Source organism: Polyodon spathula, unplaced genomic scaffold (genome assembly GCF_017654505.1).
Source record: "Polyodon spathula isolate WHYD16114869_AA unplaced genomic scaffold, ASM1765450v1 scaffolds_1727, whole genome shotgun sequence".
Classification (NCBI taxonomy): Eukaryota; Metazoa; Chordata; class Actinopteri; order Acipenseriformes; family Polyodontidae; genus Polyodon; species Polyodon spathula.
In genome coordinates, this window is record NW_024473203.1 from 1 (window position 1) to 18396 (window position 18396).

Genomic DNA, 18396 nt, shown 5'->3' on the forward strand with positions numbered 1-18396 from the left:
TTGCGAGTCTCTGTGTTTTTGATCACAGGTTAATTTGTGCCGGATGCCAGACTCCGGCGCTGGTTTGGCTGGCAAGCGAGAGTTAATTATACAGGTTTAAAAATAAATCTATTCATGGGCTGTACAATAAAAAAAAAAAAATCTTCCATGAATTGAATGAGGAGTGTGTACAGTAGCTAGAAAGAATTGAGGGATTTTGCACTGACAGTACTCTCTAATATAGTCGCTCTGTTTCTATCTGTCTCTCTCTATCTCACTCTCTCATTTATATAATATATATCTCTATATATAACCCATCTATCTCTATCTATCTATGTGTATAATCTATCTATATATGTATAATCTATCTGTATGTGTTATGTCTCTCTCTATCTAAAATCTGTCTGTCTGTCTGTCCTCATTCTCTCTCTCTCTCTCTCTCTCTGAACAAATATATATATTTATCCTGGATCCAGATCTAACCTCACTGGTCAGACTGTATTTAAAGTGCACTGATTCTGAGTCCTCTGTATTTTGAAGTCGTGCTTCATCGCTCGTGATCTGGAGAGATGACGCGAGTTCTGTTTTGCTCTCTGTCCAACCTTTGATTTTTCTCTTTTGAAAACAAGCAGCCAGATGCGTAACTGGGGGGGGGGGGTCGAGGGTTAACCCACACTGTCACTTTACCAGGACCGCGCTCTGTTCCAGCTGCTTCCTTTGTTGTGCAGTTTTTCTTTGAAGTAGGTGAGAGGTTACAAGCCTCAACCTTATCGACACCCCGCCCTCTTTCGTGAGTTCTGTTTTCAAGAATCCTACAACTTCCTTTAAGATTCTTGGTTTTTAGAGCCTCTGATAATGAAGCTGCAGAACAAGCTACTCTCTGTACACTGCAGTCCTGTCTGCCTCTGATTTTAGATTAGTTCTTGTTAAATCAGGCTGTCGTCTTCCCTTCAAAGTATCCCATAGTAAAAGCATAGCAAAGTGTAGTAAAGCATAGGGAAGCGTTGTAAAGCACAGAGATGTCTGGTAAAGCATGGGGAAGCGTGGTAAAGCACAGAGATGTCTGGTAAAGCATAGGGAAGCGTGGTAAAGCACAGAGAGGTCTGGTAAAGCATAGGGAAGCATTGTAAAGCACAGAGAGGTCTGGTAAAGCATAGGGAAGCATTGTAAAGCACAGAGAGGTCTGGTAAAGCACAGAGAGGTCTGGTAAAGCATAGGGAAGCATTGTAAAGCACAGAGAGGTCTGGTAAAGCATAGGGAAGCATTGTAAAGCACAGAGAGGTCTGGTAAAGCACAGGGAAGCATTGCAAAGCACAAAGGTCTGGTAAAGCATAGGGAAACAATGTAAAACACAGAGGTATTTTTATAATGGTAAACTAACTCTTATAAAAACTTCCCATAGTGTGACAAAGCATAGCCTGTGAAGCCCAGAGAGGTATATTTAAAAAAACAAAACAAAAAACACACGCATGCAATAAACGATTTAAAAGTAAATCTCTGTTTTAGCAAGGGTGGTAGAACAGGTTTGGATCTCTCTTTGAATCAGCTGGCCGGGTTCTTTTTCCCTGCTTCTGGTGCTTTGTTGCCAGTGTGGGTGGCGCTGTCTCTAGCTGTGGCAGACTGTCCCTGTGAAATGACGTCAACGCTGCGCTCGCCCGGGCTGGTTTTCTGCTAAACAGTCTCCTAGTTGGATCAGGCAGAGGTGACGCCAAGAGCGGAAATAGGAAAATTGATGGGCTGTACAGGAATACACCCACCCACAAACCCCGCCACTCTCGAGCTTCTCACAGTGGCAACGAGCTTACTTCGCTGAAGTCTCCTGGACAATTAAACTGCCATCAAAGGAAAGCAGTTGAACAGTTGGGCTCCCAAGATGCAAAGTCCAGTTCCTTCGCAGGAGCTGGGAATAGATTTTAAGGAACGTTCTTGCGCGAGCGGGAGAGAGGCGAGAGCGTTCTTCCCTTTTTCAGTGAGAAGTGGCTGAACTCTCTTGCCCTCGACTGCGCTGCCGGTCGCAGTGATCAGTTCTGCCCCTCGTGCCCGATTGAACGGCACGCCCCCTGCTGGAGCTGTGTCTCCCTGTAGCGAGGGGATAAGCATAAATAAAGCCTAATAAAGATCAGTATGTGGAGGAGTCTGTCTCCTTTGTTTCTTGCCTTGAGAGCAGCTGGAATTGGTGCGGTTTGTGATCTCTCTCTCCTCTCTCTCTCAGATGCTGTACCCGCGCTTCGTGAGAGGAGGGGGGCTCGGTTTCCTGGGGCTGAAGCGAGTGTCCTTCCTCTGCCGTGCCTTCCAGAGCTCCCAGTGCATCCAGTACAAGCCCATCAAGAAAGTCATGGTGGCCAACCGGGGTAGGAGGAGCCAGCCATCCCAGATTGCTCATTGGCTGGGTGTTTTTTTTTTTTTATTGACCAATGAAAAAGCCGGATTGGTACCTGGCTGTGATGTGCCAGCTGCTCCCAGTCCTGGGAGTCGGAATCATCGTCAAAGTCTGTGCATTTATTTAAATGATCGGTAGTTTGAGTAATTGGACCCCTAATTGATTATTGATTTTGGATCTTGTAGTTCTGAGACCCAGGACTGAATGCAGCAGGGTTAGTGCCACTTTCTATAAGGATTTCAAAGTCATTTGTGCTTTCATTATTTGAAATGGGTGCTGTGGTTTTTAAATGAGAGATGACCATGCCCATGACCATCTACACTGCTTAGCCCTGAGGACAGTCTGAGTCCTGTACTGTGTGACTGGTTTGCATAGAGTGTGCTGCAGGGGTGTGCAAACAGTCCCGGTCCGGCAGGGCCAGGATCCCGCTCCGGGTTTAACAGATAAAACGAGATAGAGAGCGACTTCAGAGTCGGGTTTAAATTGGTTCACCAGTTTTAGATCCGGGTTGGATCGAAGACCAGGAGCGGAACCTGTCGCGGTGGCATGTTTAACCCTCTCTGTTGTCCCTCGTTCCCAGGAGAGATTGCGATCCGTGTTTTCCGCGCCTGTACGGAGCTGGGCATCCGAACGGTGGCCGTGTACTCTGAGCAGGACACCGGGCAGATGCACAGGCAGAAGGCTGACGAAGCCTACCTCATCGGGAAGGGCCTGCCCCCTGTGGCAGCTTATCTACACATCCCTGACATCATCAAAGTGGCCAAGGTCAGGACCTCTGTCCCCCCAGCACCCAGCGCTGCACCAGCCGTTCCTTCAGTTGTCCGGACCGAGGTCTCCGAGCGGGACTCTGGTTCTGACAGTCGTGCAAGGGTCACTGGTGTGGATCAGGGCCAACTCGCTGTTCGGAGTGAAGAAACGGCTGGGTTTGTGATCGCTGCTTTTGTTAGAGCGGTCCACACAAACCCGAGCAGCTACTTCTGAATTCGCTCTGAACCAATCCACACCAGCGCCCCTCAGCTGTGAAGCATTTTCAAGTATCTCAGATCAAGATATTTTTCAGACTGTAAAGAAAGTTGTTTTCAGTGTGCTTCTAACGAGGGTGAGAGTCACATTTCACATTTCTCAAGCGCCTTGCATACCAGGAATCCCAAAGCGCTTCTCACCCCCACACACAAAACCATTCAATTAAAAAACGGTTTAATACAACATTTTATACAGGTGAAATGAAAATAAAAAAAAGCAACATTGGTTTTTAAAAAAAAAAAATAATTGGCGATTTTGAGAGAGCATGTACTGTACTGGTTCCCGTCGGCAGGAGAATGGTGTGGATGCCATCCACCCTGGCTATGGCTTCCTGTCAGAGCGGTCGGACTTCGCCCAGGCGTGCAACGACGTGGGCGTGCGGTTCATCGGGCCCTCCCCCGACGTGGTGAGGAAGATGGGAGACAAGGTGGAGGCGCGGGCCATCGCCATTAACGCTGGTACGGAGAGAGAGAGAGAGAGAGAGAGAGAGAGAGAGAGAGAGAGAGAGAGAGAGAGAGAGAGAGAGAGAGAGAGAGAGAGAGAGAGAGAGAGAGAGAGAGAGAGAGGGACAGACTAGGAATCTGTCCAGGGGTGCAAGTGGCCCCAAATTAGAGAGAGGGAGAGGGGGGAGGAGAGAGAGAGGGAGAGGAGAGGAGAGAAGAGAGAGAGAGAGGAGAGAGAGAGGGGAGGGGGAGAGAGAAAGAGAGAGAGAAAGAGAAAGAGAGAGAGAGGAGAGAGAGAGGAGGAGAGCGTTTTTTTTTTTTGTTTTTTTTTTTTTTTTGGATTTTTTTTTTTTTTTTTTTTTTTTTTTTTTTTTTTTTTTGTTTTTTTTTTTACCCTTTTTTTTTTACCTTTTTTTTTTTTTTTTTTTTTTTTTTTATTTTTTTTTTTTTTTGGTCCTGCTTGGGTAGGTTGGTCGGTGTGTGTTTTGATTTCTGTTCTGGTTTGTTGTGCCCCCTCCCCCCCCAGGGGTCCCGGTGGTCCCTGGCACAGACGCCCCGATCGCCGCTTTGACGGAGGCGCAGGAGTTCGCCAACAAGTATGGCCTGCCCATCATCTTCAAGGCAGCCTATGGGGGAGGAGGGCGTGGCATGAGAGTGGTGCGCAGCTACGAGGTACAGAGGAGGTCGAGCTGTGTGTGTGTGTGTGTGTGGGTGTGGGGGGGGGGGGGGTTCTAGAAGTAATTTGAACCTATTGCTGTTAACAAAACCAGACCTGGATTGGAACCGGGTTACTGCGATGGAGCGCTCCACAGAAAGCAGGTGCTGAGAATCAGGCGAGGGTGGCTAGCGTCGATCGCGCTGGTTTTTCAGCGTTCAGAGTGAATTCAGAAACCGCTGCTCGGGTTTGTGATGATCACTGCTTTTCTTTAGACTGTGGAGGACAGCGATCCACGCAAACCCGAGCAGCTGTTTCTGAATTCTCCGTTTCACAAGTGGCTGGCTAATTAGTTTATTTCGCTTGAGCCTGAGAGCGAATGATCTTGCTTATGAATCCTGCTTCCTTCTGCCTTATTTAAACCCTGTCTCTCAGGAGCTGGAAGAGAATTACACGCGCGCTTACTCTGAGGCCCTGGCAGCGTTCGGGAACGGAGCCCTCTTCGTGGAGAAATTCATAGAGAGACCCAGACACATCGAGGTCCAGATACTTGGTGAGAGACGGCTGAAAATTTACCGAGACGCCGTTGTGTGATTTGAGCCTTCGGCGGAGCTCAGGACCTGTACAGTTCTGGAGTCCCTCAGCAGAATTCAGAAAGTCTAACTCGAATGCATGAAGTTGCCCTTGTGAATGTGCCCCATAGCAAAAGCATAAGCGAAAGCATGGAAAAGCAGAGAGTTGTAAAGCACTTCTGAAAGTTAGTAAGTGTATTAAAGCAGCTTGGTAAACGATGGGAGAGAACTGCAGAAATCCTGTGGTCAGGGTGCAGCTGTGTGTGAACCTGGCTTCTCTGGTTCCCAGGTGATAAGTACGGGAACGTGGTCCACCTGTACGAGCGGGACTGCTCCATCCAGAGGAGGCATCAGAAGGTGGTGGAGATCGCGCCCGCCGCCCAGCTCGAACCCCAGCTCAGGAACAGGCTGACCAGCGACGCGGTCAAACTCGCCAAGCAGGTAAAGGGTGTGGGGGGTGGGGGTCACAGGGTCAAACCCTTCGATCGCTAGCTCTGGAGGAGCTGGCCACGAAGTGATCTAAACTCGACACTGCCGAGCTGGGGGTGTAACGTCATGATGTGCAGGCTGCTAGATTTGTGTGCGGTGTCTGGCTGACTTTTATCCCAGGAGACTCGCACAGGTGTTACAGGGCAGCGCGGGGTTAGAGAGAGATCTGCAGGTGCAGGAAGATCAGATGATCCTTTTAACCCTTAGCGGTCCATTTATTCAGCTCTTGTCGTGCAGTTTAAGTAGATGGATGATGACCTCGGATTACAATGCCTGTATTTTGTGGTGGCCAGCTGAAGTGTCGGAGTCCTATTCCTGGACAGTCGCCCATGTCTACATAGGCATTAAATACAAGTGAGAGTCTGTACTCATTCGATATGTGTGGTTCATCATTCATGGTAACAACTTTTAACCCTTAGCGGTCCATTTATTCAGCTCTTGTCCTGTCTAATTTCTAGATGATACACACCTCGATTACAATGCGCTGTATCCTGTGAAGTGTCACGATTCATCAGTTCATGGTACACCCGTGTCCCAAAGATTTAGGGTTTAAAATGCATCTCATCCCTATTTTTTTTTTTTTTAACGTTTGGGGAGACTCCTATTGCATAGCAGTTCGACTCATTCCAGGTTTTACTACCAGCTTGGCCACAGTGTGTCTGATTTATTAAACTCTTGGCAAAACCAGGAATGGAGCAAACTGCTATGCAATGGGAATCTAATTTTCCATTTGAGGGAAGAATTCTGAAATCTAATCCCTTGCAGGCTGCATCCTGATTGAATTATTTTGATTAGAGATGGCGAAGGGCACCAGAGTAAAGAAATCGAGGCTTTGCAATAAGCCGGGGGAGCGAGCAGAGTTATTGATCGCAGGACGATTGATGGATGTGCCCGGGAGGGGGAATCGATAATTAATTAGTTGTTTGCTACTGGTTTTCACGCAACGTCGATCTTTTAAGATGCTTAAAGCCTTGTGAATAGAGACTGGTCTCGGTTGCAAAGTTAGTAATCAGACGCACAGATCCGAAAGCAGGGATGGGACTCCTATTGCACAGCAGTGTGATCCAGTCCAGGTTTTGCTACCAGCTTGATCAGCCCCCAGTGTGTCTAGGCAACAAGCTCAGGTGTGTCTTATTAAACTCCTAGCAAAACCAGGAGTGGATCAAACCACCATGCAATGGGAGTCTTATTCCCATTCCTAGGGTGGGTTTGGCATCACCCAGGGTCGCTTGATTCACTCTGGAAAGCTGAAATAGTTAAGCGTTGTACCCAGATGGCTACTTTTATAACGCACTTTATAATTTGGACGATTCCTGATCACGATCCTCTGTCCACTGATTTCTGCGTGAAATATGAACGACTTCTACAGAAGTGCTGCATGAACAGATTGTCCAGACGGAGCTCTGCGCAGGCGAGGGGCGCTGGTGTGGATCAGGGGGGGCTGATTCACCGTTGAGAGAGGAAACAGCTGCTCGGTTTTGTGATGATCGCTGCTTTTCTGAGACGCCGCGGAGAACAGCGACCCGCGCAAACCCGAGCAGTTTTTAAAATCGGCAATCCTCCAAACTGAGGTGTGAAATACTGTGATTTCTGCGGCAGAAACAAGAGGTGGTTTGCATTTAAATGAACACAATTCAGTGTCTTTTCAAAGTCTCTTTTTTTTTTTAATCTTTCTGGTAGATTTTAATTGAGTTCAGTACTGAATTCCCAGTTCTCTAGTGTGTGATATTTATCTATTCCTGACGTGTTCCAAATTAATGCAGTGTGATTTTTTTTTTTCCTTTGATAATTAGGTTGAGCTGAAATTAGTCACTTTGCTTCAAGGGCCTGCAAAAAAACGGCTGAAATGTTTAACCACTAGGGGTCACTAGTGTCCTTTTGAAAATGCTATAAATATTAAAATGGGTGTTTTTTTTAAATTGAGTTTTTCTCTCATTTCAGAAATATTGTACAGTATCTATCCTAGGGCAAGTGTCTGTAATTACTTGCCTTGTGTAGTTACCAGCAGGGTTGAGGTCAATCCCTTTTTAAAATCAATTCCAAGGACATTTTAGATACTTGAATAATTGCGATTTGTTTAACAGCTTTCATTTGAAGCCTGTTTTAATTTGACTAACAAACGGCAAAGCCAGTCTGTATGATTAAGCTGTTGCGCTAATGTAATTAAAAAGTGTGAGCGTCTTGTACAAAAATAAGCCTTTTAAAAATGACTTTGACCTGGTTAACAGCTCTGCAGCGTTGAATGCTGTTATGTATACACAGTGATGCTTTTGCCTTTATGTGCAGAACAAACGCCCTTTAATCTCTGTAGACCTCTGTACCCTAACACTACAGTCCCTGGATCTCTGGGGGGTCAGCTCATACTGAAATCTGAGAGCAGTCTTATCTTGCTGTATTGATTTCATTGTGTCTGGGGGCTAGACATCAAACCTGTTTTTTTTTTTTTTTTTTTTTTCCTTTTTCAGGACATCTAAAAAGAAGCAGCCCGTATCGAACCGCTTGCAAAATAAACATCGGGTTTTGTCTAGTTTGCCCCTGTTGCCTCTGAAAGGAACTTGTTTATTAATTGGATTGCTCTATCCGGGGCAGGGATGGAAGAAAGACACCCCCCCCCATTGCATAGCAGTTTGATCCATTCCTGGTTTTACTATGAGTTTGAGACGCACATGAGCTTATTGCCTAGACACACTGGGGCTAATCAAGCGCATGGTAGTAAAACCTGGAAAGGGATGAAACCGCTATGCAACGGGGAAACATAATTCCATCCCTGAGCTTTCTAAATATCCCACTGCTAACACCAATATTATAGCTGTCTCCTCTATAAAATCAGCTACAACCGTCCTTCAGCCAGAATATCTATTTACAGCGATTTGGAAATAAGACTCTGATTGCACAGCAGTTTGATCCTTTCGTGGATTTTACTAGGAGTTAAGATAAACCTGAGCTGCTGTACACTGTGGTGTTGTAAAGCCTGGAGTGGGTGGATCCGCAATGCAGCGGGAGTCTTCTTTCTATCCCTGCAGTCTATCTGGAGGGTGGTGTGTGTGCTCTGTTGCCGACTCCTCTCTGGTTTTTGTTCCGTCTCTCCCCAGGTGGGCTACGAGAACGCCGGCACGGTGGAGTTCCTGGTGGATAAGCACGGGAAGCATTACTTCATCGAGGTGAACTCCAGGCTGCAGGTGGAGCACACGGTCACGGAAGAGATCACAGAGTGAGTGGGGCGGGAGTAATTAAACGATGGGGCTCACACATCCAGGCAAGCTTGTCTCTTGTATACAGTGTTTGAGATGTTGTATTGTTAACCTGTGTCTAATAAAGTGAAACACTTGACTGGAGCTCAAGTGGAGGGCCTATTCTGCTCCACCCCACCAGGGCAGCACTCTGCCAATTGCACGCCGCCCCCTGGGAGCTGTCGTCCCTGTTCGGCAGTGCAATAGCCTTGACTCGATCCGGCAGCCTCCAGGCTATAGAGCGCATCCTGTACACCCACACGGGAGCGCCTTTACTGAGTGCGCCACTCTGGAGCCCTGAGCTTCTGCAGCTAGGCTTGGGATGGTGTTATTAATGCTGTTGTCTGTTTTCATATTGCCAGTCTGCTCGCACCTGCTCCCCTGTCAGTCTGCATAGAAATGTTTTCAGAAAGGACCTTGTTGTTCCAAGGCTAGCCCCACTGGGACCTGGGAAAATCGTGTGGCCCATCGTTAACTCTGCGAAATGCAATCCCCAGACACACTCGCTCAGAGCAAGGCTGTAATCTTCACCCCGAGCAGTCTGTCTGTCTCGATCACTTCTGCGGCGATCAGCCTTTCTAAATGCAGCGTCAGACGCTAGCTTTCACTCCAACTGTGCTCTGAATTATTTATTAAAACCCTTCATTTAACTAAATTAAATAGGCCTTTTTTTTCCATTTCTCTGCTCCCAAAAAGTTTACTTGTACGATTTTTTGCAGGGAACTTTTTTAAAAATCTCCGACCTGCAAGAGCTGAAAACCAGTTTGAGGTCTGATGCAGATTATTAAGTTTGAGTAATTGAGAGCTCGGCTGGAATGAGAATTCTTTAGCTGGTAAGGTAGAGGTTTTATGTAGATGCTTGACGTGTCTGTACCAAAAAGTGCTTTTTCCAGATGCGGTCGGGCCATGCTTTAGTACCGCTTATTGAGAAATCAGATTTAATAAGACCAGGATTTACTACCAGCTTGATTAGCCACAGTGCAGAGGGAACAAGCCCAGGTGTGTCTTATTGAACCCCTAGTAAAACCAGGAATGGAGTTATGGAACGGGAGCCCACATATATATAACATGCGGGGTGTCCTCAGCATTTTCTTGATGCAGCTTTAAGAAAGGATTCCCTGCATTGTTAGTTACGCTATGCCGTTTGTTTAAGCCTGTCGCGTGATTGAAATCAGTTCATGTTTGCGGATGCTGTCTGTTTTTTTTTTTTTCAGGTCCTTGTGCTGTTCTGCTAGCCTGAGGCAGTGGGGTCAGTTTTGTCAGCATTGTTGTTTTTAATTGTTTTCCCGTTTTCTTAGGTTTCAAGCAGTGGTTTTTTGTCAATTTTACGTTTCTTTTGTTTATGGCTTAATTCACCAATTAGCCTTTTTATTTCAAACTAGGAACACTGTTCGATCTCTGTCCTCAGCTTTTAACAGCAATGGTTTTAAAGAGGATCCCCTGTTATTATAGGCAAAGTTTAATTTACATGAAGTTCTTTACCTGGTTTTTTTTTTTTTTTCCCAGGGAGCTTGAGCCGTGTCTTTGGTCTCGGCATAATACCCCCCGTCACGCCAGCGCAAAGAAGTCGTTTTTTCAAAATGACCAAAAGGTGGAAGTATTCTTTTGTTTTCCACCCTGTTAAAATGCCTCAGATTTCAAAGACCGAGGATTTACTTCGATCGGAAACGACTTTGGATCCCCCCACAGAGAGAGAGAGAGAGGAGAGAGAGAGAGAGAGAGAGAGAGAGAGAGAGAGAGAGAGAGAGAGAGAGAGAGAGAGAGAGAGAGAGAGTTTTTAAGCCTGTCGCTGGATTATCAAGCCTTTTTTCAAATCGACTTAGTCGAACGTCACCCCTCTAAAACGCAAGCATGGTGTTAGCCTTTTCTTGATGCAGTGGAACACTGTTCGATTCCCTGCATGAGGAGTTTGATCCCTGAGTTTGGGAGAGCCTGGTCGAATAGCTGAGCTCAGTTGCCTATACCCACTGTGGCTTCTCAAGCTCATGGTAAAACCTGGAATGGGTGGAACTGCTGTTGAAACTTGACAGGAGCTGACGCTGTCCCTGTCAGAACTCTCAGTACTGTCCCACAAACCAGCTATTCCACTTTCGTCTCAGGGTTGTTTGTCTGTATAGTATGCAGCTTTGTTTGACATCCCCCCCCCCTCCCTGTCACTTGACAACTGGAATCACTGTAGTTTTACGGTGGTGAACAGTCCATTATTTGTAGTGTGGAATTATTCCTGCTATTCGAACGGTAGTGCCATCACGACCAAATACCAACAGGGTCAGTGTGATTCGACTAAAGCGACTGTTCTTCAAATCAGCTTGCAGTGGGATATTTTGCGTTCTTTTAACAAATTATTTGTCCTGTGATAGCATGCAGTTTTACCCCATTACTGGACCCAACTTGAACTGTCCTCGACCTGCACAGAACTCCAGTCCCGTCCCACAAAAGGTGGACTAGTCCACTTTCTGTAGGGGGGGGGGTCCCCTTTCGAATGAGCTGTGCCATCAATGCCAGCTTGTCACTTAATAAACGATCACCTGCCCCCCCCATTGCATAGCAGTTTGATCCCTGGTTTTACTGGTTGGTTCAATAGCTGAGCTAGTTGCCTATACCCACTGTGGCTTCTCAAGCTCATGGTAAAACCTGGAATGGGTGGAACTGCTATGCAATGGGAGTTATTTCCATCTGTGGGATGTGTGTGGTATTGATTAGTACAGTAACTGCAGTCAGTGTGAATACAAGTCTGTCTCTCGCTGTCGTGTGTGTCTCTCTCTTTCTCGCTCTCTCGTGCTGGCTTTCTCTCGTTCTCCGTCTCTCTTGCTGCTTCAAAGTCTGTGCGAGACTATGCAATCTGCGCTGGGTTAATGCCTTTTCTGGTGTAATTTAAAATGTTGGCGAGCGGGAGAGGACGGCTCATTTATTACAAATTCAGACGTGTCATCTAACATTGGTGCTGTCAGTTTTTTGAAATATATATATTAACCAGGGTCGTGCTTTTTGAGTAAGACAGACTGAGAGTAGGAAAAATGAAGAATGAATGTTTAAGAAAGCCTGTCTCTTTTTTTTTAATGAGTTTTTGTTTTTTATTTTTACATAATTCTGCTGGAGTAATCTGATAAAGAGAATTCTAATCCGTGTAACCATCTGATGAAATAATCTATCTATCCACATTTTTTTTGTTTTACTGGTGAATCAAGCTGTAAGTAATTCATAATTTCAGTGCATCATCTGTGCCCATAATGTCCGAGTTCTCTTTTTAAAGTGTTAGACCAACACTTTTTATTTTTTGAATAGCCCTGCCTTCATCTGAAATGGAATAAGACGTCATTTGCTTGGCAGCTGCTTGTACATGTGCATTTGCTGAAGGACTGCCTTGTAATTGAGGCCTCCGTCTCGATAGGGATAAACCATCCTGTTTTTAAATCGAATATTCTCCTCCAAAATTGCCTGCACCCAAGTCCTTTGCTCCGTGCCTCACTTTCTTCTGTGTCTGCGATTCACCTGAAGCACGTCCACTTTGGGAGCAGAATATATATTCAAAAGCTGTGCCCTGAGCCCGCCGTGTACGTTCCTTGCATCTGTGTGCCTGGCGTCTGTCGGGATGAAATCTATTTCTCGGGGTGTAAATTTTTTGATGGCGTTTCAACCGCAGCTCCCTGGCAAAGCTTACTTTCCTCGGCTGACCTTTTCAATATCCGGTCCGCGCGAGTGATCGGTGGCTGTTTTAACAGCGTGACGTTTTTCAAAGTTTTTGTTTCGTGCAATAGAGATGCAGTACGGCTGTGGGTAAAACTTCTGCATCACCTCCTAGAATTTGAGGATTGAGACATTAGTTTCTGATTTTTTTTACATGATAAATAAGATCTAATTTTCATAGTATTTTTTTTTTTGTCTCTGTTTTATGCTTCTACTGTTTATCAAGCTGCATTGGAACCTGTTCTCCGAAAATTAGAGTTTATTGTTCACGTTGTCCAAGTGCCGAGCAGGGAAGGGCCGAGCATTCAGAGATGCTCTGATAATCATTCTGTTGACCGATGCTTTGGGTGCCTGTTCTGCTTTGTCGTTTCAAGGTGCCACGCCACAAATTGATTTTGAATCCTAGCGTGACGGTGTCCTTAATGCTTTTTAATCAGCCTGGAATAAAGCTATGTTAATGCTTCTAGTTTTTCCCTGGACTGGAGGGAGCACCCTTTCTCTTAGGGGGGGGGGGGGGGAGGGAGCAGTTCAGTCTCCATGCCTCAAGCCTGCCCTGGACTGAAGGGAGCACCCTTTCTCTTAGGGGGGGGGGGGTGAGGAAGCAATTCAGCCCAGATCTCTGAGCACTTCTAAAAACGTTCCTCATCTCCAAGCTGATCTCCAGCGCTTAGTCCTCGTTTTGCTGCTTGCAGAAATGTTAATCTGTCGATCTCCGAGCAGCTAATCCTGGATCGTGCCTCGATCAATCACTGTCGCTAGCAGTGCCACGCTTGTCCTGACATCAGTGTGGCAGGGAATGCATTAGTTATGAATATTGCTTGTCGTGCAGATCTGAAATCATGGCAGCTTAAGGTGTGTGTTTTGCGAGGATTACTACTTAAGGCTTATTGAGATCAAGAGATTGCACAGTCGTTTATCTCCAGGGTCGCTGGGTAATGGTAGGGGTGTTTCGTTCTTTCGCAGGCAGCTGTTGCCGCTTCAGGCAGGATTGAATGTAGCTCATTGTCCTCCAGATGTTTAGTGTGTATTATAAAAAGTGTACACATGCCATGCATGCATGAATTAAATCAAAGTGGCTTTCTATATATATTTTGAGGTGACAGGCAGTGTTGTGGGATACACTGGATTCTCAACCCACACACCTGAGACTTAAACAGAATCTTGTAATGCTGAAGAACATGTGCTGAAATCGTTCGGAGAAATGACCTTTTTTTAAATTTAAGGCAATTTAAGGTTCTCCCACGATCGCTCTGTTCAGGGGAGCTGTGAAACCCGGCCGGCGATCTTTGTCGGATGAACACGTCATTGAAATAGCTCAGTGGCGTTTGCATTGCCTGTCTGGGATTAGCTTCCATGTCAGTGTGGCTAACCTAAATGTACCGGCAATGCCTTTTCAATGCAGAATGGGGGTATGGGAGGGGGGAGGGGGTGGTTGTGTCAAGTGATTTGGGCTCACCATGCAGGAGGAGATGTTATGTCCTGCTTGGATGGTTTGGAAAGGCCTGTGGTACTGTGCTGTATTTCGCTATTCCTGGCAGTTATAGCCTAGCACTGTGATAGGCTGGCATGATTTCACAGTACATTACCAAGTCAGAGTGTTCATTTTTCTGATCGCCTGCAGCAGTTCTGCATCCATTAGTCTGTTTTTTAGAGAGAGATGTGATCTCCAATTTAATATCGACCCTGACGATGCTTTCAGAACTGTCCCTTGATTCTCAATTCAAGATTAATGCTTCTGTTAGGAAATTTAAGACCGTACAAGTGCGCGCACAGTGACCAGATAGATAGATCAAACACATGCCTACCTAGCTAATGGAAGATGGATTAGCAGCTCATAAGAGCAGGAATGGATCAAACCTCTGTGCAGTGGGAGTCTGACTGTGTTTCCATCGCTGTCCCCCCTCTTCTGTAGTGTCGACCTGGTCCACGCTCAGATCCACGTGGCCGAGGGGAAGAGCTTGCCGGATCTGGGCCTGAAGCAGGAGAGCATCAGGATCAACGGCTGTGCCATCCAGTGTCGCGTCACCACCGAGGACCCAGCCCGGGGCTTTCAGCCAGACACCGGCCGCATCGAGGTGGGGCACGCTTCAGAGGGGTAACGGAATGCAGACGCGCCCTGTCGAGGGTAACCCCCTCAGAGGGGAGGAGGGGGTTAAAAATATGTCATTAGAATTAAGATTCTTATTTCAATGCTATTCAGTGTTTTGGGTAGGAGACCTTGAAAGACTTGAATAGTCATTTTTTGCAGAATTTTTTAATACGCAGTGGCTTTTATAATTGTAGTTTTAAAATAGTTGTCAGATTTATTGTGCTTCTCATTTAATCTGCAGTGATTTTTGAAAGTCGCCATGTGGGGAACTCTGTTTCCTTTTTACAGTCTTTTGTCTGGTGTGGTAGATTAATAGCATTAGTACCAGTAAGTGACGTACAAGTGATCTGCAGTCTTGTTTTTGATTGGCTGAGAGCAGAAGAGAGTTGCGTGATGTCATCTCGTGCAGTGCTGGTTGAGAGACCGAACTGCTAAATTTATACAGGAAGAGATGTATTTAGATGCGCTGGAATTGTGACCAGCCTTCAGGGTGAAAGGTTTTCCTCACGTGATTTCTTTAAGGACCATGTGGAAGAGTAATCTAGCAGAAATGTTTTTTTTTTTTTTTTTTTAAATGCTTGGCATTTATTCAGCATTTCACCTTGTTTGTGTTCAACAAAACCACATGAAGGGAACTAAAAGAATCTAGAAATAGATTTTATTTATTTTTTAAATCCATGGGTATTGCTCTTAATTGGGATCTTGTCAGATCTTTGTTGCTGACGGCGATCATGAAGAACAAAATTGCTCTGACCAGGCAGCATGAGAATTCATTTTTTTGGAAGGCTAGGCTGTATGAATGAGGAATAATCCCGCTCAAATCTGTAATATTTCCTAAAGGGTTAAGGTCGCATTTCTCTTGGCGTTTGGTAATTCACTGACCTCTCTCTCTTTCCCTGCTGGCTTTTCTTTTAAGTTCCTTATATTCACAGAGCTCCAGCGCTGGAGACCGAATCTGCAGTCAGCGCCCTTTTTAAAAATTTTAATCCTGTATGTACTACGCAAAGTAAAAGCTGTTTGTGTAAATCTTACCTTTTTTTTAAAGGTTAATTGAGCAGTTAATGAATGCCCTTGTCAAATGCAATGCAGGTCCAGTCATTTTTCAATAGGGGGAAAACGAACAGAGCTGAGGGAGAGGGGGTGTTGAACTCGCCTGTTTTGTTCCCTGCTAAATGACTTGAACTCTACACAGCTGCTGTAGTTCTGCTTTTTGTGTGTTGGTTTAAATGGGTGTGCTGTACCATTTAAATCTACAGGGATTGAGACTCCCACTGCATAGCAGGTTGATCCATTCCTGGTTTTACTGTGAGTTTAGCAAGACCTTCCCTGAGCTTGTCCCCTATGCTCTGCTGCTAACGCTTCTACTTGGTATTTCTTGTGGATTTCTTCCTCTAGGGGAAGCAGAGTGTTGCAGGGGGGACAGATTAGTGGTTACACTCTAGTGTACCTGCTGCACTTTGGAGATCAGACCTTGTTTTAAGGAAATGATTTAAGAGAATTTAAAGAAGAGGGAAGTCGCTGTTCCTCCTTTTCTGAAATCTGGCATTTATCTGTCGAGCGAGAGAATGTGAATTCTGTAAAAACATTTTTTTGGCGTTTTCGTAAATGGGACTTTGAGAGGACTTTTTATAGCGGACAAATCTTCTACCGCACATGTTTAACACTTCATATGTCATTTCTTACCTCTGTCATTACAATACAGGAACTTTTGGTCACTTAACATTTCTGTCCTTCACGCCTTTTTAAATATAACCGCTACCATTAGACAGGACCTTGAAGCCCAGCCAGCACTGAAAGGGTTAAAGTGTGTGTTTTTTTTATCCCCCAAGCACTGGAATCAAACGGAATGCATGGGCGTCGGGTTGCTAAGCAACGAGTGTCTTCTAATTCCAAGTGTAGTAAATGGGATCTGTCAAAAGATGAAGCATCATTGGCTTGTAGTGGGTTTTTTTTTTTTTGCACGCTGCCAATCTCCTGAGCCTCTCCGTAGTGCAGCTGGTTATTCCAGGGACAGTTTTTACCATTTTACTCACACTAGCCCTGCTGCTGCTTCTGCTGCACCCAGTCCTGGGGTTCAGAGCTCCCCTCAATGAAGTCTAGTATTATTATTATTAATATTGCAATGATCAGGAGGCAGGAGTTTGAGCAGGGTTAGAAACTCACACTAGCCCTGCTGCTGCTGCTGCTGCACCCAGTCCTGGGGTTCAGAGCTCCCCTCAATGAAGTCTAGTATTATTATTATTAATATTGCAATGATCAGGAGCCAGGAGTTTGAGCAGGGTTAGAAACTCACACTAGCCCTGCTGCTGCTGCTGCACCCAGTCCTGGGGTTCAGAGCGCCCCTCAATGAAGTCTAGTATTATTAATATTGCAATGATCAGGAGCCAGGATTTTGAGCAGGGTTAGAAACTCACACTAGCTTCATTGAGGGGAACTCTGAACTCCAGGACTGGGTGCAGCAACAGGGTTAAATTTAAGCCCTACTAAGAGAGAATCTCCTCTCTCTCTCTCTCTCTCTCTCTCTCTCTGTTCACAGAAATGCATGCTCTCTCTGGCACCTTCACCAGACACACAAGAGCATTGAGCATTCAAGGAGAATCCAAATGAAGAGAGAGAGAGAGCAGAGCATGCTCAGGGGAGTGGGGGCTGCTGGACCAGCTGAATTTGATACCCTTCAATTAAAAAAAAAAAAAAAAAAAAAAAAAACAGCTCTGGTCTCCAATAACCCAATTTAAAAAAAAAAAACCCACAAGCTTAGGAATCCTACTGCTTGGAAATGACAATAGATCTCTCTACTGCTGCCTCTTATTTCTTCAGCCTCAATTATCAGATTTAATCAAATGCTTCTTTGGCAATTAAATATGCAGTTACCCGTTCGAGTTCTGTCTAGGCATCCCATGCGTGTGTGCGAGTATCGCTCGACTCATTGGATTTCACACGTGTCGAGTTTGACCTGTTCCTGCTTCAATTAAAATTGTAAACTCACCACACAAGCTAAATAGCAATTTTAAACTACAGCTGCCTTTCACAGTCACTTGGAAGTCGTGGCGATTTTGGGTATTGGTGGCTTTACAAACCATAGGTTTATATAGCGCCTTTCATAGCGGAGCACTGTCACAAAGCGCTTTACAAGAGACTAGGGTGTGCGAGCTATGAATCAGCTGCAGAGTCGCTTACAACAATGTGAAATCTTGGAAGCAGAGGCAGTGACAAACGCATAGAAAATCAATCCACTTGCCTTGTTTAGTGTTTATTGAGATACAGTACAGCTGCATTGTGAGGAGATCAATTCCCCTGTGCATATGAAGGACAGTCCTTTCAGCGGAGTCCGGTGCTATAGATTAACTCTGAACTCCTGTACAGTGATATATATATATATATATATATATATATATATATATATATATATATATATATATATTTCATGGACTCCTAAGCTAGTTTTTAATATGGAGGGCAATAAGTCACGCTCGACCTCATTAAAGAATTGCTTAGCTGTGTGATATATATATATTCTCTCAAGTCTCTCTGTGCGTTTAATCAGTTTGAGCCTGAAGGCAGTGTGAGATTTGTAGATTCGCGTGTTAATTTCTGTTTATTCATAAATGCGGCGAGCGGAAGTCTAAAACAGTGTTGGACGATGTAAACAAACTGTCCTGTCCACACCTGATTTATTTGAAAGCAACTACAAAAAAAGTTTAACTCCCTTTTATTTATTTATTTATTTTTTTAGCAAAACTAAAACCAGTCATACAAACCAGCCTTGGCGAATTTTATTTCGGCCTTGAACGTTTTCTCTTGAATTTTATTCCATTTGTAAAAAGGCCGAGGCTTTGAAATCGTAGCCCA

The 18396-nt window shown here is 45.2% G+C and overlaps 1 protein-coding gene across 1 annotated transcript in view; it reads left to right on the top strand.

Moving 5' to 3' along the window:
* The first annotated feature begins 2172 nt into the window (after nt 1–2172).
* LOC121310097 (pyruvate carboxylase, mitochondrial-like) overlaps nt 2173–18396 on the top strand; it is a 70742-nt gene continuing 54518 nt past the window's right edge. Inside the window, exons 1-8 of the mRNA XM_041243349.1 lie at nt 2173–2330; nt 2940–3124; nt 3675–3840; nt 4352–4497; nt 4916–5033; nt 5342–5493; nt 8634–8752; nt 14371–14533. Of these exons, the coding sequence (XP_041099283.1) occupies nt 2192–2330; nt 2940–3124; nt 3675–3840; nt 4352–4497; nt 4916–5033; nt 5342–5493; nt 8634–8752; nt 14371–14533 (1188 nt within the window). The 5' untranslated portion in view covers nt 2173–2191. The remainder of the gene's footprint in view (nt 2331–2939; nt 3125–3674; nt 3841–4351; nt 4498–4915; nt 5034–5341; nt 5494–8633; nt 8753–14370; nt 14534–18396) is intronic.